The sequence below is a fragment of the Sciurus carolinensis genome, chromosome 3, assembly GCF_902686445.1.
Source record: "Sciurus carolinensis chromosome 3, mSciCar1.2, whole genome shotgun sequence".
In the NCBI taxonomy this organism is placed as follows: Eukaryota; Metazoa; Chordata; class Mammalia; order Rodentia; family Sciuridae; genus Sciurus; species Sciurus carolinensis.
The window spans coordinates 48619038-48642249 of record NC_062215.1 but is presented as its reverse complement, the minus strand read 5'-3'; the positions used below and the strand labels follow the sequence as shown (position 1 = coordinate 48642249).

The 23212-nt window shown below is 42.3% G+C and overlaps 1 protein-coding gene across 4 annotated transcripts in view; it reads left to right on the top strand.

Annotated features, from left to right (window-relative positions):
• The window catches only part of Shisa6 (shisa family member 6), a 289905-nt gene extending 267142 nt beyond the window's left edge, over positions 1-22763 (top strand). For 2 of the 4 annotated variants that reach the window (XM_047547406.1, XM_047547404.1), the window contains 3 exons: positions 10385-10441; positions 14373-14525; positions 16244-22763. In XM_047547406.1, coding sequence (XP_047403362.1) covers positions 10385-10441; positions 14373-14525; positions 16244-16797 — 764 coding nt within the window. In that variant the 3' untranslated portion in view covers positions 16798-22763. The remainder of the gene's footprint in view (positions 1-10384; positions 10442-14372; positions 14526-16243) is intronic. The other 2 variants (XM_047547407.1, XM_047547405.1) reach the window with 1 other exon arrangement.
• The last annotated feature ends 449 nt before the right edge of the window (positions 22764-23212 follow it).

Genomic DNA, 23212 nt, shown 5'->3' with positions numbered 1-23212 from the left:
TAAATCTATGCTGAGAAGTTTTTCCATTTGACCCTCCAGATGGACTCCACCCTCCTGCTCCCAGATGCTGACCTTTATGAACTGTTCTGCTGGGTTACCTTGTTCCATGTCTGTTCATTAGGCTTGATAAATAGTGACTACCCACAAGACAGCAGAGGAGTGGAGGACGGTAAAGTTGGGGACACTTCATTCCCAGACTACCTCCCTGCACATGCACAGGGGTCTGGCTGTGTTCCCCAACCAAAACCAGAGGGCCCTGTCCATTCAACTCTCCCTCCCTATAGGTTCTGGTTTGGATAAAGCTTCCCACTCTTACTAATCCCAGGGTACTTCCCCATCCTTGTGGATTTCCTACATCCAGCTCACACCTTTGAATATAGTTCCTTTATTAAAATTTCTCCCAAATACCAACATGAATGTGTATCTGTATCTTGTCTGTACCTAAGTGATAAAAGTGCTCCCTCATCAAATAACTAATAAAACAGGCTATTAATAGCTGGGCTTCCCTGAGCCTTCATCATGCATAGTAAATGTCCAAGAGGAAGAGTAGAGCATGCAGGATCCAGATCTTTTTGACCTAGAACCATCCCTTATTCTCCCGGAATCCAGAGTAAGTATTTCTGGAACCCAGATATATACTGACAGCTAAAGGCAGCTAGCGAAGAGGTGAACAGCCACCAGAGAACACATTGCTCCTTGGAACCTCTGCTGGGAAACACAACTGAGACTTGTAAACAGCATGTGAGCTTTCAATGACACATCATGAGAAATTACAACTCCAGGAAATGAGAACAAGACCTAACACCTCTTTGCCACTGACTTTGCAATCTACAATGGGTCACTTTGCTTCTCTGGCCCTCTTTTCTCACCAATAACAACTTGATCGACAGATTTTAAACTTATTTTTTACCAGTGCAGTTTTTCTTCAAATGAACGTTTAGGTAAAAGCCCAGTCCAAAGACAGGTGGAGATCAAGCAGCTCTGCACAAGGCACGGGTGGAAGTGGGAGGAACAAGCTGACACTCCATCCCCTAGACATTATCCCTAGACAGTGGCCTTCAGTGAGCTGAAGCCAGGTTGGAAAACATTGTCCTAGAGGTATCCTTCACTTCCTGCTCTGATGTGAGACAAAGGGGGTCTGCACAGGAATCGTTGTTGACCTCCACCTGGGGCAGGTATAAGAAGCCATTCAGGGCAAGGCAGGTGAAGAGCCCCCTGGGTAATCTTTTCACTATCATCACTTCTGAAAATGTGTCAGTTTTAAGCAACAAGTAATTCCCCTTTTCTAAGGATAAAGCAACTGCAATGCTTATAACACCGTTCTTGGGGGTGTCTTCAATACCCATTGATTCTTCCCATCCAGTATTCTCACTACTAATATGTGTGAATGAATCTGAAAGATGGACACCAATATTTTTCTCCCCAGCTACAAAATCTTAAGTCTACCTATGTTGGAAATTTTACTGGTATCAGAAGTTTTGGAAACATCTTGAAGCTACTCAGGGACTGAGGACACAGGCAAGCTTCCTTTTTTCTCTACTTCCATCCATCTTTGGTTTAACACTGAAGTCTCCAGGCCTCTAAGGATTTAAATAATAATTGAAGAGGTTCTCTCTAGAATGTAGGTGAAGCTGGCCATGCCCTAAGGGAGAAGGTGAGCAAATCTTCTTCCCATAAAGCAACTGTGAAGTTAAACTGCCTGCTTAGGACTTCTCACCCACCATAATTATGTATGCCAATTCCCCTAATAAATCCCCTCACATACCTATGTATGAAAAAACTATAGATTTGGTCTCTTTGGAGATTAAATACATTGACCAAAGGTATTTAACTCTCCACAAAACATGAATGCTTCAAATACTACTGAACTTTCAGGTAAGAACAGTGAGTGCTTACTAGCTCTGGGCATTCTTGTCTGGGGTTGCTCTATCCTCCCCGAGGCTGGTCAGCACAGAGGTCCTACCAGGGTGGGGCACTGGTGCCTGAGAGTACTGGTGGCTGTGCTGCTGTAGTTGAAAGGGACTCGTGGGATTTGGAGCTCTGACTGGCCCCCTTTCCTCCTATTATATAGAGGAACAGCAGTGTGATTCAAGACTGACTTCTCATGCAAAACAATGGTAGCTAGAGGCCATTGGGAACACCTGTTCAAAGTGCTAAAAGAAAACTGCCAACTATCAATTCTATATCTAACAAAATTAACCTTCACACACAAAGATGACATAAAGACATGTTTAGCTAAACAAAGAGGAAATTCTTTGCTAATAGATCTGACTTACAAAAAATACTAAAGAAATCTCACAGACTAAATGGATATGGACATCAGGCAGTAACTCAAATCCACAGGAAGAAATGAAAACCATCAGAAGTGATAAACGTATGATTAATGTAAAATATTCTATAAACATGATTTACTTATGTCTTCTAACTTTTTAAAGACATAAAAATGTAAAGAACAATAGTATATAACATGTGTACATATGTATATACAGATGATATAATATATGTGACAATGATAATACAAAGATGTTCAAATCTGAACAAAATTCACATATTCTTTGGGAATTAAGTTGATTATGAAGATTGTGATAAGCTAAGATTCATATTGTAATCACTAGAGCAACCACTAAGAAAATAACTTAAAATATAGTATAAAATGTCAAAGGAATTAAAATGGTACAATACAGACATATCATGCTCGTGAATTGGAAGACTAAGACAGAGTAATCATATCAGTTCTACCCAAAATAACACACAGATTTAATAAAGTTTCTATGTCCCTGCAAGAGTTTTTATACATATAGTCAATATTATTCTAAAATTTATGTGAAAAGGCAAAGGTACTTGAATAGCTAAAAGAATTTTGAAAAAAGAAAAAATGGGAGGATCAACTTATTCAACTTTAAGAATATCATGTAGGTACAGTAATCAAAACTTTGCGGTACTGGCAGAGGGAAAGACATGCAGATCAATGGAAGAGAATAGAAAATCCAAAACAGACCCATGAAAATGTTTGACAGATGGAAATCTATCTGATGGAGGAAATATTATTTTTAAGATATGACCCAGGAGCAGACGTTCTTTAAAAACGTCATCCTAAGTCTCATATCTTATATAAAAATATAAAAATAAACTTAAAATGGGTTGTGTATTTCAATATAAAATATAAAATATTAGGAAAGAGCAGGAGAAAATCTTCTGGGGATGGGAAAGAAGAGCTGAGACTTAAATAAATATATATATATAGCATAATACAGAAAGTTAGATATAAAAGGATAGGCAAAGTTTGTAGGGAAATACAAACAAAAAAGAAGCTGGACTGGTAATATAAATATCAGATTCCATGAACTTAAAGGCAAAGAAGGGCATTAAACAAGACAGAGAATGTTATTTAGTGTTGATGAAGGTACAGTATATAAAGAAGATATATAAGCATCATGAGAATTTTTGTGCTGCATAATGTAGCTATGAGATATATGAAACCAAAATACGAAAATATTGATAAATTGGACTTGATCAAAATTAAAACATTTGCTCTGAAAATACACTAATAAGACTTTGACAAGACCAGCTACAGACTGGGGGGATATATTTGCAAACCATATATCCAACCAGAGACTGGTATCTAGGACATGTAAAAGAACTCTCAAAATTTATCAGGAAAAAAAAAAAAAAAACCTGGTTAGAAAATAGGCAAAGGAATGAAGAGATATTTCATTGAAGATGTTCAGATGAAAAATAAATACATGAAAAGGTGCTCAAGGGCATTAGCCAACAGGAAAATTAACATTAAAACCACAATAAGGTATCACTGTATACCTATCATAGATACAAAGAGCTAAAATCAAAATTAGTGACAACACCAAATCCTGCCAAGGATATAAATAAACTGTATAACTCATTCTTTTCTGGTGGGAATGTAAACTGCCATGGCATGGCCATTCTGGAAGACCATTTGATAGGCTCTTTGAAAATCAAGCATGTAATTATCATACAATCCAACACTGTGCTCCTGCAGATTTGTCCCAGATAAATGAAGACAAACATAGACACAAAAACTTACACATCTGTGCATACTTATAGCAACTCTTTATAATATTGTAGAACTGCAAACGACTCACATTCCTTCAACAGGTGGACAGTTAACAAACTGTGATACATCCATACCATGGAACATTTACTACTCAGCAATAAGAGAATGAACTGTTGATACATATAACATTGATATACAGATTCAATTTATGAATCTCCAGAGAATTATGCTTGGTAAAAGAAGATTCAATTCACTGCAATGATGAATACATGTCATTATCCATTTGTTAAATCCATAGAATGTACAATATAAAGAGTAAACCCTTAGTAAGACTGTCTCAAAATAAAAAATAACAAACTGGAAAAAAAGAAGATTCAATTCCCAAAGTTACATATTCTATGATTCCATGTATACTATATTCTTGAAATGACAAAATTATAGAAATGGTAAGCAGTTTAACGGTTGTTAGGGGCTCATGAGGGGATGGGTACAGGAAGGAAGTGGATGTGGCCATATAAAGGCAACATGAGAAATCTTTGTGATGATAGAAATTTTTGTAACTTGACTGTATCAATATATATATATATATACACATATATATATCTATATACACATATATAGATATTTATGTTGATATTGATATATATTCTTACATGGCATATATTTAATATATTTCATATTTATTCATGCATATGTATTTTCATCAAGAGACAAGTTTAAAGTAGCATAATACAGAAAGTTAGATAAAAAAGGATAGGCAAAGTTTATCAGGGAAATACAAACAAAAAAGAAGCTGGACTGGTAATATAAATATCAGATTCCATGAACTTAAAGGCAAAGAAGGGCATTAAACAAGACAGAGAATGTTATTTAGTGTTGATGAAGGTACAGTATATAAAGAAGATATATAAGCATCATGAGGATTTTTGTGCTGCATAATGTAGCTATGAGATATATAAAACCAATTCTGTAAGAAATGCAAAGAGAACCTGACAGGAACACAAGAGTAGTGGGAGACCCTCACACACTTCCCTCAGTCTTTGACAGATTAAGTAGACAAAGGATGAATCAGAGTACAGAGGAACTGAAAAATGCCTGTCATGTGTCTGATTTAATAGATAGACATCAATTTTGTACTCCATGAAGTGAAAATATACCTTTCTCTAAGTACACATAAAACATTTATAAAAATTGATCTTTTATTAACCCACAAAGGAAATCTCAATAAAGTTCCAGAAAGCAAAATTTGGACAGGCCTTGTTCTCTTACTGCAGTACAGTAAAACTGAAAATTAATGGCAAAAGTTCAAACCAACACTTCGAAATTTAACAACACTCTACTAAATAACTCTTGGATCAGAGAGGAAACCAAAGCTGCAATTACAGGTCACAGAGGACACAGCAACAATAAGGACACTTCATACTGATGCTCATGGGCTAATGCCAGAGGTAAATTCATAGCAGAAAACCTTATATTATTAACAGAAAAGAGGGAAAATAAATGGACTAAATGTTCAAGTCAAAAAACTATAAAACAATAACAAACCAAAGAAAATGAAGAGGCAGGAATTAACAAATTCAAAAGCATACAATAATGGTTCAAAAATAGAAAAAATATAGAATCAATATGTACAGGTCATTTTTTAGAAAAGGAGAATAATATGAATAAATTGCTATTCCAGAAAACATGGACACAGAAAATAACCAGGAAAAGGACATGCCTTCGAGTATGAGAATAATGTAGGGGGCATTACAGTTTTCAGGCAATAAAATTTTAAATGTCCCATAGGGTGTTTTTTTAAGAAAAATATAAATTACAAATTGAAATTAGGATCAGAAAGCTTGAATGAATCCATTTGCAAGGACTATGTTGCCAAGTGTGAGAAAGCAAGACACATACTGGTTAAGGATTTGGGCTGTAGTGCCAGCCTGTCAGGATTTGCATCCCAGCTTTACCTGCTAGCTATGTAACATTGGGCAAAATATTCAATCTCTAAAAATCTGTTTCCTTATCTCTAAACTGGCAATGATAACAATATCTACCTCCCAAAGCAGTTAAGCAGTCAATGAAATAACACAAGCCACGCCTCTAGTACTGTACTAACAGAAGGACCCCCCCAAAGACACAAGGCATTTTTATTGTTATATTCCTTCAAACTTCCAAAGAACATACTTCACATACTATGTAAACAATTTCAAAACAGAGAAAAAGATGCCATGCTATTCATTTGGCTTTACAGAATCATTACCTTAATATAAAACCTTGATAGTGTTAGCACAAAAAACATAAATTTTATGAATGTATAATATATGTCAATTAAATATAAGCAAATAAAGTCAGAGTTGTAATGAAATAAGAAGACACCAGAATCAAATAGAATGTGTCCCAGGAATAGTTCAATGTTTCAGTATGAGGAAACCTATCATCTACTTTATCACACTGTTGAGTAATTGATGACATGCTGATCTGGAAATGTTTTTAATTATTACTATAGGGAAATGAGACCTTGCCACACATTTGTGTTAATGTTGTTGGGTATATCGTTCTTAAATTTTTAAACAATCTAAATACCAAAAAATAGGGGTATGTTTAAATGTACTTCAGTGTATTGTACTAGAACAAATATATTTTATATGTTTGATACAAATGATATATAGAAATAATATTTAGAGAAATGATATAGACAGAATAGATTATGCTATATAAAGACCATTGTGAAGTTATAGAAAATATTTCAAGGACTATATTAAAACATGGAAACATATCTGAGACATGTTGTTTATTAAGCATAAAAAATTAAAGTAATATATGCAACATACTTGCAATAGGGAAACTATGAATTTTTATCTCTATGTGTATATTGACATATACATATAAGCATTTGGGTTGTTTCCTTGTTTTTATCAATGTAAAAATACTGCAATTAAGAGCCTCAGACATTTGAAATGTTCCGGAAGGGTGAGGATCAAATCACCATCATGTTTTAATCCATTTTAGAACTGTAATCCGTGTGAAAAATGACACATATACAAAACTATTCATTGTCACATGTGTGTGTGTGTGTGTGTGTGTGTGTGTGTGTGTGTATAAGAACATAACGTCATTTATGCATGAAAAGGAATAAAAGGAAATGAAACAAAATGTCATATTGATTATTTTAGGGCAGTTTTAATTTTATCTTTATATTTAATTCAAGATACTTCTCCTTAATACTGACACAGGAAAAATTCAAATGATAGAAAAACACTCAGATTCAAACAAAAGAAAAAGCACTATGTTTACATACAAAATAGGTGAGCTCAAGAGTTTACAGATGCAGTTCATGACCTTCTCTGTAAAAGAAAAATAGACAAACACATAAAGATTGCAATTAAGGTATTTAGAGAGTTTTATAGTGTCTGGCAAATGATAGGCCAATAATCTATATTCATTCTACTCTACTCCCTAATCACATGAGGATCATTGGAAGGATTAGTTCAGAAAAGATGCATGTGAAAATCAATGGAACTGGGGGGAAATTATGTTAAGTGAAACATGTCAGACACAGAGAGACAAATATTGTATGTTCTCTCTCATACAGAAGCTTAAAAATTGATCTGAATGTAGTTGAGTGATTACTAGATATTGAGAAGAGGGGAGTAATGGGGGTATAGGGAGCTTGGATAATGTATACTAAAACAATTAGACAGAAGGAATGAGTTCTAGTGTCCTGCATATAGCACAGTGGGGGGAATTTCAGTTCACAACAACCTCCTATATATCTTATAGATAACTAGAAGAAAGGCACTCATAGGCTGCAAACACAGAGCAAAGATAAGAAGAAGGAAACATTAATTACCATGATTTGATCAGTACATGTTGTACACATATATTGAATATTACACTGTACCCCATAAATATCTAGAAATATTATTTGTTAATTCAAAACATTTTGTCCGATGTTTTAGGAGACGGAAATGCAAACTACCCTGATTTGATCATTACTCATTATATACGTATGTAGAATTCATACTTCATAAATATGTACAATTAAAATTATAAAAATAATTTTAAAATTAAAAAAATGCATGTGAATGAGTTTAGCACAGGGCATAGAGTGAAATTGGTTATCAGAAATTATCATCTGAATCTGAATTATCCATAACTCTTTCCTGGAGTTGCCTAGACTCTAGATATTCACTCTCCACCATTTAACCTAGGCACTCCCAATTGTTGATGCTGTCATATTGCTTAAAAATGAACAAAACAATCAAATAAAGAAAGAGAAAGATAGGGGAAGAGAGGGAAGGGAGGAAGGGAGAAAGAAAACAGGAAATGAATTGGACTTTTTCCTTGTTTCTGGAAATGAACAGGAGGAAAAAAATCTTTTATCTCCTTTCCTGAATTTTCTCTTCTTGCTTCAATCCAGGTCCAGTGTAGAAACTATTCAACCTTTGGCAAATACTTTCTTCCCTGGCTACAACTTTATCTGTGTCAGGAAGGGACATTCTCTTTAAATGAGAGATTCTGGTCTGCTGCCAAAGTCCACATCATATTAGATAGTGTGCTTGATTTTTTAGAGTTCAGACTTATTGGTTTGGGAAATGTTATGTGGTTAAGAGAATACAAGATGATTTGTCTTAGAAATGGCCAGAGCCTAGAGCTAAGCAAAATCTTGACAATAAAGATATAGCATGGGCTTGGATTTAGGAGAAAACAATAGGAAGAAGACTTTGGGGGTGCACTTGAATATGGAGAATGAAAAGAGGAAAACAATCAAGATGACTGATATTTCACCTTCCCCATGGAACATTATTACCTGGAACTTAAACATAGGAGAATAAAATGATCAACTCACTTTGGGACTTGAAGGTCTGGGGTAAGGGCAGGAATGTCAGGGAGATATCCATTAGCAGTTTAAAATCTAGACTATATATCAGATGGGCCTCAGGCTAATGATGCAGGTTTGGGAACTATCACTTTGGGCAGGAGGGTGGACTACTTCATGGAGTCTTCATGAAGACCCTTCAGCATAATAAAGCCTCCATACTTAAGAAAAGAGAGGAGGAAAAGGGATACAGTAACAAAACTAGGGAATGAGTGTATAATGCCAAGGGTAAGAAAGAAAATTTCAACAAGATGTATGGAAATAGAGACAGATATTCTAGCCCTGTGAAGGTGACAGAGCTGTATTCCATAGTGTAGGTGTAATAAAGCAAAGACCTCAGGCTAGGGTGGTGGCATACTCCTATAATTCCAGTGACATGGGAGGCTGAGGCAGGAGAATCAGAAGTTCAAGGCCAGCCCAGGCAACTTAGACATTCTGTCTCAAAATAAAATTTTAAAAAACTGGAAATATAGCTCAGTGGTAGCACCCTTGGGTTCAATCCCTAGTACTGAAAGAAAAAAAATAAAAAAGCTAAGACCTTGTGTCTCTTCTTCCCCTTGCTTTGGCTGAAATTAGAAACATGCACCAGTGGAATCAAGAATACAATACTGAGTTGGAGCAAAGGTGCAATGTTGGGGTATACTTCAGAGGCAAGCTAAATCTCCATCCTTACCATTTTAGAAGCCCTTGGAATGCCCTGAACTCTGCACTTTGACAATATCTAAGATCAATCTAAATAGGCTTTTGCATTATTAATAAAAGAAATGCTTCTAAATTATTGGGTTATATTATTTAGCCTAGAACCTAGGACCCCTGATCTCAGGCAGTGGAAAGTTCTCATCAGCTTGCTGAATATCAGGATATCCCAAACCTTAAGCTAGGCACAATAATGCACACCTGTAATCCCACCAGCTTCGGAGGCAGAGGCAAGAGGATGGTGAATTTAAAGCTAGCCTCAGAAACTGAATAAGGCCCTAAGCAACTCAGAGAGACCCTGTCTCTAAATAAAATACAGAAAAGGACTGAGGATATTGTTCAGTGGTTGAGTGCCCCTGGGTTCAATCCCTGATAACAAAAAATAAAAAACAAAATAAGAACCTTAAGTCAGGGAATCCTCATCTTGGTTAACCACACCTTAACATCCCCCGCGACTCAGTTCCCCACCCCATGTATATGTATTTGCCAAATGCTCCCTGGTATCTGCCCTTCTCCACCTCCCTTCATCCCAACAAACTTCTACAGCTGGTCAGCCAGATCCAGGGATGTGTGGGGATCACCATGGTGACAGAGGAAGTCCAGATGCAGCAGCAGAGAGACAGAAACAGCAAGGGAAGTTTCTTGGAGCATAATACACTATCTCCTACCTTTCTTACAAGTGCTTCCCTTGAGTCAGAGAAAGGCATTAGAGGTAAAGAGAGCTACTGTTGTGTTGGAGAGACTGGAATGCCTGAGCTCTTTTTTAAATTTTTCTTTTCTGTGACTTTCAGGTGATCATCAGTATAATCATCCGATATTAAGCAGTGCTACCCAGACCCCAACACATGGTGAGAGATGACTGAGAGCACTCTGCATTCCATCCTCATTCCAAGTGGCTCCATTCTGACTATGGATGCCTATCATAGCATCAAATGCATGGTCATCAACTCACTGAAACTAAGGAGCCACATACCTGCCCTCCTCTCGGCCACAAATCTTCACTTTCCTTTGTCCCCTGGGTGCTTCTGTCTCTGATATCAGAGTGATTTTCTGCCATAAAAGGGAAGAAGCAAGACCTTTTCTCAACTAACTTACACTTGCAATCCATGTCACTTCTTGCAGTCATAGATTCTATGCCTCTACGGCAAGAAGATGAACACTCTCCTTTGCCCAAAGCTACTTGTGGCATCATTCACAAATGGACATGAGATTTAGTTGAACTACCTTAATCTTCCTCAAACTAATTAATATTTTGTGAAACTCAGAGCTGATTTGAGCTTCAACCTTCTGGCAGGGGAAGAGGCAGAGGAGTGTTAGCAGAGGAGAATAGCCAGAGAGTTACAAAACCATATTTCCCTCCTCAGTTCTAATGTCCTCCCACCAGGTCACAAATTTGGGACCACATAAAAAAGTATTTGAGAAGTCTCTGCTTAAAATTCAACAGAACATAAGACAGCCATGTAAACTGTGAAGCAATAGTTATTTCTGTCTCTTTGCTATCAAAGAGACAAAAAGTATTATTAAAGTTTGAGTGAGAGAGAAACTCAAAACAAAGATAAATGCAACAACCCACATGGTAGAGAGACCTACCATTCTCATGTGAGATTGCACAGTGCCTCAGCATTGAGGCTGAGGGACATTTTAATTAAAAGGAGGGGAATTGGCAATTTTGATGTGCCCCTTCAATGCTGTGTTCCTAGCAGAAATACATGACGAAAGAGCAATGTAATCAGATATTTCAGGTTGTAGGATCCAGCTAGAATTAGAACTGAGAGAAATCGGAGAGATAATTTAAAAGGTGGTGGTGATGAGAGGGCAAGAAGGAGGATTGATACATGAAATGTGTTGAGAAAGATTTGTTAGTAACAGAGTATGGCTGATGAGAGCCATTGTGGATGGCAAGTCAAGGTTGATGAGAAGAGTGGGGGAGATGGTGTTAATCTCACCATCTAAGCAATAAGGAAAATCATGTGTACAGGGGATGGAGTTGTTTGTGGGGAGTTTGGATCTGAACATCAAGAGTTTGATATGACTATAGGATTTGCAAGAAAAAAAAAAATCACTCAACCGGCAGTTAGGGATGCAGAAATGAAGTCTGGAGGGAGGTTAGAGCTGAAGCTCTAAGATAAACTTTGAAGACAGTAGCAGAAGCCTTGGGAATTAACAATCTGTGCAAGAATCGTGAAAGAGAAAAGCAGAGGGTAGAGGCAGGGAGTCAGGGATGCCCATGGTGACAAAGTAGCAGGAAGAGGACCCAGAAAAGGCAAGAAAGGAGAGCTTCCACTTGCTCAGTAACATTATGGAAAGAGCAAATGCTAATTTGCCCCCAGAAGGAGCCAACACAAGCACAGATGACCAAGTACAAAAGGAAGAGCCATCCTCCTTCTCTCTCTTCCTGCCATCTCTCCTCCAAGAGAAGCAAGGAGATGAGGGTCAATGAGCTCCCATACCTGCCCCTGAGGAGCTCAAAGTGTAACAGGAGCAGAGTTTTCTTTGCATTCCTGTCTGGGATATTACCCTTTCCCCAGGAACTGGCCTAGCAATTATTAAGAAAGGAAGAGGCCTGATTAACCACAGAGGTCAAACTGGATCCTTGTTTGAGGCCATGTAATATGAAATAATCAGGAAAATTGCAAAGCAAGGTTTGTGCTGTCAAGGAGATTGCAAAATATGAAGAGCCACGAGATCTACTCAAGTCAAATTATTAAAGACCAGTTAGACACTAACTGAGGTGGAACTGGCTAGAAGAGTTATGCAAGCAAGAACAGAAGACATCACTGTGAGCTGAAAAGATGTGATATGATCACAACCAAGAGCTTGGAGTTAGGAGAGTGAGCAGGATCAAGGGGCTAGGGGCAATCATGACAGGGACAAAAGGCAAGTCAGAGTTGGCACTGGCTCAGTGGCATGTTTCAGTAAACAGTGGCAGAGCAACAGTATCCAGAAATATTGCATTTGGAAGCGGGTAAGCTGAGTGATGTCCTCCTTGGAAGAATGATGCCAATGAGCAGAAAAAAGTCTGTTCTTCTCAAGTACAGCCAGATGTGAAGAAACAAGGCTAAGGGACGAGTGGCTTTTAACCAAGTCTAGGGATCAGAGCTCTCAGCTTCCTGCCCACTCCACTTCCTGGCATCTGTCCTGGTCCATGCCAGGGAGGCTCACTCTGTACAGTATGTTCTGATCTCTCAGGGATGCAGAGCATCCCCCACCCCCTCACATATGTACCAAGCTGATATGAACAACAGCTGATTGGCTGAAATCCTCTGGCTCAATCCCCAGTTCTGGGGGTGACAATGCAGGCAGGAAAGGATAGAGAAGCCAGGAGTTCCCTGTTCTTAGAGCTGCCCTTGGATAAAGCCTAGGAGGGCTTATCACTCCCCCATTGTCCACAGAAACCTTGTGTTCCATGATTACAGCACTCTTTTCCAAGAGGTGTGGGAAACCACAGTCCATCTGCACCTCTGTTCCAAGACTCCTTCTTAGAATTTCTTTGGTCTTGAGATGTACCAGTCAAGGAGGATGGAGGGATGATGCAGTCAAACTGTAGCCTCTCAACTGCCCTTTTTCTGATAATAGTACCACTGTTTCCCCCAGCAAATACCTCTTATCTTTTTGTGTGTGTGTGGCTCCTCCTCCTCCTGTCAGTCAAGCTATAGGGCATGATTGTCTGTCTTCCTGGAATGCCCCTTTTTTCTGACCCGAATGCTCATCACCACTTCCTTACCCAGCCTTGCACCCTCTCTCTCCCCTCCCGTGTCCTTCCTAATCTGGCTCCTAGCTCACTCTGCATGGTTCCCCCCTTAGACATTCACTTCATTTCCCTTTATCATGTTTTCCATTCCTTCATTTTCTCCCCATGTCTGTCATTGAGCAACACTCCACTCTCTCTCTTCTGATCTTGGAATCTCAGGGGAAAAATAAAAATAGAAGAAGGGAGTGATGAGCATTTTTGCTCACATTCTTTAGAATGTGAGGCTAAGTAAGCCGAGTTCCCCTTGGGGCTGAGGTCTGTCTCTGGGGTCTCCAAAGCATCCTCCTCTGTCTCACTCTCTTGCTTTGTACCCAAGAGGATAGGTGCAGAATCCCACGGGACAAAGAGGGACTTAGTACCTTAGAGAGGACTAAAGGGGTTTCTGAGAAAGGAATTAAAGTAAGATACCCTGGCTGGATGGCTCACAGTGGCTTGTCAGGTGTGGAGCTTGGAGAGGCCCAAAGTACAAGTAGCTGTCTGAGAAGTGGAATTGACTTTGTGCACAGAGCGTGGGTTGGAACTGCAGCAGAGTTGAGTCCTAGACCCACTTCCTCCATGGGTATGTACAAGAAGTCACGGCAGCTCCTCTCAAGTCAGAGTTGTCTGAGTTGGAGAGCTAGGTTTTCCTGCAGCTATTAGTAGAGGGTACTTTAACACAGAAGTGGATGATTTTATGATGATCCTCAGTTAAATCTGGCTTACATTTTCATCAGATAATCTAGTGATATACCAGGAGAAAGAATCTTTCTGAGTCTGAGCTGAGTCTGCCATTCAAGGAATAGTCAATGCCATAGGAACCAGTGACCATAAAAACCTGTTCCTAGACTTATTGACAACTGGAACTGAACATGAGAGAAACTGAGATAACAGAACCTGCTGTAGCCTAGCATAATGGGTCAGGAAAGCAGAATGGGGACTCTAATGCATGATAAGGCAGAAAGTAGAGACAGAGGACCTGGACCCTACCTCTTGCCTACCTCAGCCTTTGTCTTCACTAATACAATGTACTCTCCTCCCTTTTCTTGCAGAGAAGCCACGGATGAACAACATCTTGACATCAGCCACCGAGCCCTATGACCTCTCCTTCTCCCGCTCTTTCCAAAACTTGGCTCACCTGCCCCCATCCTATGAGTCTGCAGTGAAGACCAATCCGAGCAAGTACTCATCTCTGAAGAGGCTAAGTAAGCCAAGTTCCCCTTGGGGCAGAGGTCTGTCTCTGGGGTCTCCAAAGCATCCTCCTCTGTCTCACTCTCTTGCTCTGTACCCAAGAGGACAGGTGCAGAATCCCAAGGACAAAGAGGGACTTGTACATAGGAAGGTGTACATGATCTGAGTTCATTCTTTCCATAGATAGAACAGAGGTCACAGGATTCTACAGTCCCATATGGGGCAGCACTCCAACTCATGCACCAGTTAAACTGCAAGAGGCATTCCCTAGCCTACACTCCACTTGTGTTCTTCAAACTACGGTCATTTCTTGCTCTGTATCCTATCTTGAAACAGAGGGTAGCAGTGTCAAGAGCTTTCTCTGAGATCCTTCCCAAAGCCCATAAACCAGCTTCCTCTCTAACCCAGGCAATGCCATTTTGAGGAATGAAGACTTCCACCTTTCATGTGCAAATCCTATTTCATGAGTTAAAGCTGGTTTATCCAGGGATTGCAAATCTGCCATTTGAGTCTAGGTAGGATGTGAGTATTGATGAGTTTAAGACACTAAGAAGTCAAGAAAGTTCATTGAATGACAGCTCTCCTTTCCTGGCCTTCCGACCCTTGGACCTCCCCACTTTCCCCATGAGTCTCTTTTGAAGACCACCCAAATGCAGTTGAAGACTCAGGGCTACTGGGTGGGATGGTGCAAGTCCATATCAGTCACCTCTGTGGGAACATTGAGTTTCCCTGGCAAGAGGAGGGCATCTCTGATGAGATGAGGAATCTGATGGATGTACTAAAAGGAGGGAATGTTACTCATTAGGCAGGATATACCTATCAGTGACTCCTCTGGGTCAACTGAGAAGCAGGTATCATTCCTACACTTGGCAGAAAGCTCAAAGGCTGTCTATAGGAGGTCTCGCTGCTGAAACTTGGGGCAATGCAGGTTTGTGTATGTCCTACATAAGTTCAAAGGTCCAGAGGGAGGATCTCCTGGATGAAGAAGAGTATGGAGCATGGAGCATCTGAATGAAAGGTACATATAGGATCATTCCAGACTGCTGTAGTTGTGGGTACAGGCAGGGTTTGTGTAGGCTGATTTTATGGTTGTGTGGGGGCTAGATGCCCATGTGTTGGCTTCCTGTGCATTGGCTGCTACTCCAGAGAAGGTGTTACTATATTGCTAAGTTAAGAATTTTCACAAGTGCCTTGTAGTTAGAGCATCTTACTTATCCTATCAGGAGGCTGTTCTGTGACCCAGCTTCCAGAAAGGCTCCAGACCTCATCTGGAAGCTGCTGACTGCTATTCAGATGTCTTACCAAGACAGGGAACCATTGTATTTCAGCACCATGGTGGGATAGGTATAGCGTAAGGGCAGGAGGGCTCCAAGAGTTGGGCTTGCCATCAGCTCTGCATGAACTCTCTGGCAATCTTAAGGAAGCCCCTTAACCTCTTGCTGCTTGAGGTAGTCCTTGGACTAGAAGCAGCACCTGGGAGCAAGTTAGAGAAGCAGACTCTTGGACCCATCCAAGACCCCTGAATCAGAACCTGCACTGCACAAGCCCCCAGGGATTGGATCACACGTTCAGTAGAGTAGCAAGGACTTCACTTGTCTGAGCTTCTGTGTCCTATTCCATAAACTAACCTGTCCTTGCAGATTTACAGGTCTGTGTTGAGCACGAGGACTGCAGGGCTCTACCCAGGTTCTGACTGCGGGGTCACCTGTTGCCTTCTCTGTCTCCCCTGCAGCTGACAAGGAAGCTGATGAGTATTACATGAGGCGGAGGCACCTGCCCGACCTGGCTGCCCGGGGCACCCTCCCCCTCAATGTCATCCAGATGTCACAGCAGAAGCCGTTGCCACGGGAACGACCCCGCAGGCCCATCCGGGCCATGTCCCAGGACAGGGTCCTGTCTCCAGAACGGCGCCTGCCGGATGAGTTCAGTATGCCCTATGACCGCATCCTGTCTGACGAGCAGCTGCTCTCCACCGAGCGCCTGCACTCCCAGGACCCGCTGCTGTCCCCAGAGCGGACGGCCTTCCCCGAGCAGTCGCTGTCGCGGGCCATCTCGCACACGGACGTCTTTGTGTCCACGCCTGTGCTGGACCGTTACCGCATGACCAAGATGCACTCCCATCCCAGTGCCTCCAATAACTCCTACGCCACCCTGGGCCAGAGTCACTCCACGGCAGCCAAGCGCCACGCCTTTGCCTCACGTAGACACAACACGGTGGAGCAGCTGCACTACATCCCCGGTCACCACACCTGCTACACCGCCAGCAAGACTGAAGTGACCGTGTGACTGGCAGGGCCCAGCTGGGGCCACCTGATAGGCTGGGACCGGCAGGGCAGGGCAGGGCAGGGCAGAGGTCAGGAGCAGAGCTTCTAACCTTGTACTTCTCCCTTCCCTGGTCCCCTCAGTGGGAGGTGGGGGTGGGCACCTTTGTCTAGAAAGCCATACCCCCACGGGACACAGCCCCTTGGCCTGGTCCAACGCTCAGACCCAGTATCTGGAGCGACTGCTCTTACTCTCCCAGTAGAGTCCGCAGGGAGTGAGGAGAGAGGCGAGGCCCCAGTCTCACTCCCACACCTTCACCGGCTCCCCTCTGTCCCACGTCCCCTCCTCCCCACTTCTGAGGACTCAGTGGCAGGTTCTGTCAGCCAAACGACCCTCTCCTGACCCTGATCTGAAGCTGCCTGGGTTGGAACTGGCCAGCGAGTGCAGTCAGTGGGCTGACTGAATAGGCTACTCGGTCTCTTTCATTTACCTAGAACCGCATCACAGAAATCTTCTAGTGCCTAAAAACTGCCTGCTCGCTCTCGGAGTCAGAGAGCTGCTGTGTTCATAAGCACAATAACGATTCTCTTCTGCCTGCTGGAACTCTCTGGTCCCCACCAAGTGGCCCTTCCTTTGCTGACCTACCCTGGTCCTTCTTCCTTCTCTTCAACGCAGGGACAGGGAGGGTCCTGCCCTTCAGCAGCCTCCCTGCTGTTAGGAACCCTGTCCTGTTCCAGCTGGATGCCCTGCCCTCCTCCTATAGGGACCTTACTTTCCCTAGGCCTACTTGATTCACCCTCAAGTTCTTTGGGGCTTTAGCTCTTGTCCCCCTACCCCGAGGGGAGTAGCAACGGGCTGCAGGGACTTCAGGAGTGCCCTCCCTGATTATCTCCACATTTCTTCTAGGCCTCTAGGTCTGAACTATGACCGCCACTCAGGCCTGCCTTCTCCACCCCTGTTTTGGTCCCAGGAGGCACCTTTGGTGGTCAGAGAGAGACAGGGTAGGGAGGGCCACTGTGATGCCCAGGATCTCAGGGCTCACCATTCCTATCTTCCAGGCCTTTGCTTCTCCTCTACCATGAGTCTCAGGCAGGACAGAGGCAAATGCTTCTAGAGAGGGGATGCTCAGTGCCCCCAACAAGAAGGACATCCCTGAGGTAGTTGTCCAACACCCTTCCCATTCCTCTTTCCCATTTTGGCCCATTTGCTGGGCTCCTTCTGGGTTTAGAACTCACTCTCTCTCGGTCTTCCCTTCCTCCACTGCCCATCTACCCTCCCTGTACCTGCAGCTCCATTACTCTTTCCTGGCTGCTCTTTCCTCAGACCAGTGGCTCCAAGGGACACAGACCTGGAAATGCATTTAAACAGTGGTTCTCTGGGCTACTGATCTGGGGGTAACTGGCCAACTCCCCACCACATCAGTTCTTCCCTGGAGTGGGCATCAGGCAGACCCATGCCCACCCTCATCTCTGTGAGGGGCCCCACTGCCAGCCCATCTCAGCCCCTTTTCTGTCTTCAACCTACAGAGTGGACAGGGTTGACCACTCCTGGGGAACTAACAATGAACAGAGCAGCGTCCACACCCCCACCCTTAGACCAAGGGGAGGGAGATAGGGGCTCCTCCATTCTCAGGGCCAGGGCATCTTCCGCAGCTGGGGCTGGGGGAAATCAGTGCCAGAATGTTTGGTTAAAAAAAACAAGGCTGTCACCAGTCAGACTCCAGCAACTGCCCTTAACTGGAATTTGACATTCCCTCAGTTCTGCATGGATGGCCCTTTACAAAAGAGGGAAGCTTCCTCAATATCTACCCTGGGAATGTTTAATATAATCAAGTCCACAAACAACAGAGAAATCAATGGACTGCTTCCTCTTACAGATTTCAAGAATTACAAAGCTCTCTTCTCCTCTCCTCCCCAAGGCTCACTTCCCAGTGTGAACAGCAACACTTTGCATTAATCATGAGGGGATGGAGGTTTGGGGTTACAAAGATGCAGCCCTCAGCTTCCCCACTGGGAAAGTGTCCCTGGGACTGTGGGGCCAGAAGGTCTGGGTCCACTTTGCTTTCTCCCCACAAACACATAAACCTTCTTTAGGGCTGGTCCCCATGGGTTTATGAGTGTTTGTTCCAGAAAGTGAGGCTAAGAAGGCCAGGGGGAAAAAAAAGTAAGGCTAAGAAGGCTGGGAAACAAACGTAATCAGTCTAAATAGGGCAGTTGATTGCTCTCAGAATCAAAGACGTGACTCACAGCTAGGCCCCTAAGCCTTGAAAGCCATTTGTTGGTGAAGAGGGAAAAGGACAGGATGTGGGTAGGTGAGAATCCCCTCCCCAGGTGTCTACACATGCTCACACTAAACCAGAGATCTGGTCGCATCCCATCTAGGCACCTTCTACACACCAAGTTCTCCATCCCCCTGGGGGATGCTTTTGCCCATGCCTCCTCCCCCAGCCCTGTCTCTGACAAGGTGTCTGTCTCAGGGCTTATTTGACAGGTTGATCCCAAAACATTTCTCATTCCAGCCTTACCACTGTCTGGTTTAAAATCTTCAGTGTCAGTTGAATCAGAAAATTCTACTGGAACACTTACGTCTTTTAGAGGATTTTTTATTTCACCCTTGAGTCTGGAAGGAGGGAGGGAGGAAATGAAGAGGGAGGGAGAGAAAGCAAGAGAAAATGGGATAGAGATAGGTTTACCTAGAGATAACTCTACAAACTTGCTTCAATTCTGTCCCCCATTGCAAAATCCAGAAAACTATGTCTTCACCAGGACATAGAGGTACAATAGTCCCCCACTTATTCATAGTTTTGCATTACCCTGTTTCAGTCAACCATGGTCCTAAAATATTAATATTTGCCTTGACTCTTTCAATAGAGAAAGACTGAATTCACATAACTTTTAGTACAATATATTGCTATAATTGTCCTCTTATTACTACTTATTATTGTTAATCTCTCTCCGTGTCTGATTTCTAAGTTAAACTTTATCACACATGTGCATGTATAAGAAAAAACAGTATATATAGAGCTTGGTACCATCTGTGGTTTCGGGCACCTGCTGGGGGGTTGGAGGATATCAATAAGGGGGGACTGCTATTATCTAATTAATTCAGTTGTCCCATCCATCATTATGGAATAAGCAAAGCCACATCACCAGGTAAGTTCACAAGAGAGAGGTTTCTGGGGCTGGGACTTAGATGTCACAACTTCCAGCCCCACTAGGTCAGTGGCCTCTGCCACCCACAAAAGAGTAACACCTCCTTCATAATAAAGTGCCCCTACCCCTAGTAAAGGAAGCCTAAAGCCCAAGATTTCCCTCTGCTCATTTTGTTCTTTCTTGCATGTCTCCATTGCTCTGATAGAAATGGACAGGAGTCTACACAGGTCTCTGCTGCCTTTGTGTTCCTCCTGAAGATCTCAATATCCTTTGTGCCCTTCCACCTTTCCTGTCTTGCTTCCTCCTGCCTAGAATTCCTTAACCTCCTAACTGGGCTTCTGCCCTTTGGTTTCCTCAGTTCTTGGCCAATGGGTTTGCCTCTTAGAGAGATCCAACCCTTTCCCCAGCTGAAACATATCCTCTATCTCTAAGCTCACTCTTTTCTTACACTTGGTCTTGTATGCCAGTTTTCTCCTTCTCATTTCCCTCTTCCTCCAATCCTAATTTCTCTTCTCTGGTCGTGCTAGAGTCTTTAGTTTCAAGAATTAGAACCTTGGGTGAAAACTATGGAAGAATCAGACATTGTTCAGGTCCTCTGTTTGTCTTATGGGTTTATCCTTCAATTCCTACACCTGAAGATGATATCCCAGGGTGTGGAGCCAAAGAGCTTTCTTTCCCCTGCTGATCTTTGGGAGGGAAAGGAAAGGGCTGCCAGGTTAGAGGTGTCATGGCCAAAAGATCAGTCTTTGCTCCTACAGCTGCAAGACCTGTGAAGTCCCTGTCCCAGCCTTCTACTAGCCCAGAGGCTCCAGCTCTGGCCAAAGATTCATACCCTTGGGGGCTCTTGGCAACTGCTCCTACTCACTTCTCCTTCCTGCTAGTTGCATCACAGTCCCCCCTTTGTTCCAAAGGATTTGAAGGACTCACAACTCTCCACACATGGAGGAGTATCCATCCCAAATCCCTGCCACCAAACTCAATCCATTTTCTTCAGAGATACTTTGTCTGCCACCAGCCTTCCACCCTGATTCCTTCTACAGCCAACTGTGGACTTGACCCAAGGTAACAGTTTGAAAGGGCTTCCATCCCTTGGACCCTAGAAGGCATCTGCTCTGAGAAGCATGGACACATTACCTCCCATTCATATTCCTGTCATTCTCTCCAAATCTGGGAAACTTTGCTCTGGAATATTTTCAAGGAAGCATGTTGTGTTTTAATGAAGTACTTTTCAGGGTTCAAATGTTATTTTTTTTATAAATGCAGCATTTTAATGGCAGATTCAATGTGAAAGAAGTCTTCCTGGGCTCTGTATTTTGGTTTTGGAAGACAGCATACTTGGGGAGGAAAAAGCACAGGGCTGTGGCTCTGTAGACATGGCTTCGGCCCTGGCTGCATCTCCACCTTGCAGTGTGACCAACGGTGAGTCATGTTCCTGCTCAGTGCCTCAGTTTCCCCCATCTGTAAAACAAGGGGCTTTGACTAGATGAGCCTCAAAGTTTCACCCAGCTCTTACATTCTAGGGCTTTCATTTCCATCAGCATCCCATCTTCCATCCCTTCTCCACATCCTTCCCACCTCAATTGAGTTGTACACATCCCACTATGTCTGCCCCTGGTGACATTCTCAGAAGCCCTTAGACAGCCACCAGACTCTTCACCAAAGCCTGGGGTGGGCTTGATGGGCTCAGCCACCCACAGATACTCTCAGACCAGAAGATGAAGGACCTGACCATTCAAAAGGTCACCAACTGTATATCATGGAAGCCTCTCATGCAGACACACCTAAACCACCCAGGCATCTATGACACTGAGAAATTCTGAGTCTGGAGTTTTCATTTTTGATGTGGTTCTTTATAGCTGGAGGGAGACGGTTCCAATTTCTGAGAGGGAATGGACTGGAGGAGAAAAGTTCAGAGGTCGGCCCATGAATTTTGGGAATAAAGTTTGTATCTGAGGACAGCTGGGAAATACATTCCAAACCCCAGAGTTGCATGCTTGGCAAAGACTCTGTGTGGCAAAGAATGTTATTATATATCCAGAACATGCATCCTGAAGACCAAGTCTGGATACTGAGGCTCCATTCCAAGAGGAGAGGAGGAGGCACCGCCACCTGGGCTACTAGGAGGTGGGCACTCACCCCACCCTAGTATCTTTCTAGCCCCTCCTGTGACACTACTGTCCTCCCCGTGAAGGCTTGTGAAGCAGGAATGGAGATTCCAAGTTGGTATCATCAAAACCATCTTGTAAATCGGCAAACACATTAACCTTCCATTGTTCAGAAAAATGATGCTGTATGTTACCTTAATACCCTCCCTGCTGAGGGAGAGGAAGATCCTGCTCAACTGTGCTGCCCACCCTGCAGTGACCCTTGAAAGCCACTCCATGGAAGGACCCATTCATTTGCTTTGTAGTGGCAAATATTCCTCTAGTTCTATAACTCCACTGGACATTTTGTAGTAAAGAGTTCTTGAAATTCTCTAATTAAAAAGCAATTCTTACTGTAATATTTTTAGTTTGGGGACACAATTTCCTAAGTGGGGGATTAATGAACATTTTTACGCATTAGCCCAATTTATGGATTCTATGTTTATTATATGGTAGCATTGATGAACAGTACCTTTCTATCTGTATCTTTGCAGTTTCTTCATTACTCATATGTAAGCTTCATGGCAAGCAGTGCTCTTGTTACTGCTTCTGTACAAATCTCATCGTCCTACTTACCTGTCAAAGCACATTCTATATGTACTGTAAACAAATATCACTTTAGTAAGATTTAGTCTTAAGGATTTTTCCACTTTTGTCAGTAACAGATATTTATGGATTAAAAAAATAAAGCTGTTTCAACATAACCCGTGTCTCTGAAAGTAGCCACGTACTTACTTTTACAGAATCAATACCAAAGGTAATTAAAAAGTGAGGAAAAGATGCAGAGGGATCATTGGTAGAAGCAGGGATTGGCTATGAATAGGGTCTAGGTAATAACTGGGGTGACTAGGGCTTTAAAAATGGGTTGTGGTATCGTTTGCACAACCATCTGCATTTACTACAATCACCAAAGTGTATATGTGGGTAAATGTTATGGTTTACAAATTAAAATTTAATAGTGCTTTAAAAAAATGGGGAATAAAAAGACAGGTGGACCCAGGACAAGTACAATGGACAAAGTATACTGATTCAAAGCACAATCACAAGTTCTAACGTTGCATCCATAGTCATAAAACCACTGTGCTTGGACCTTAGGTTTTGGTTTGATTTTAAAGTTAGGTGCTGTAGTTAGGGTAAAAGTAG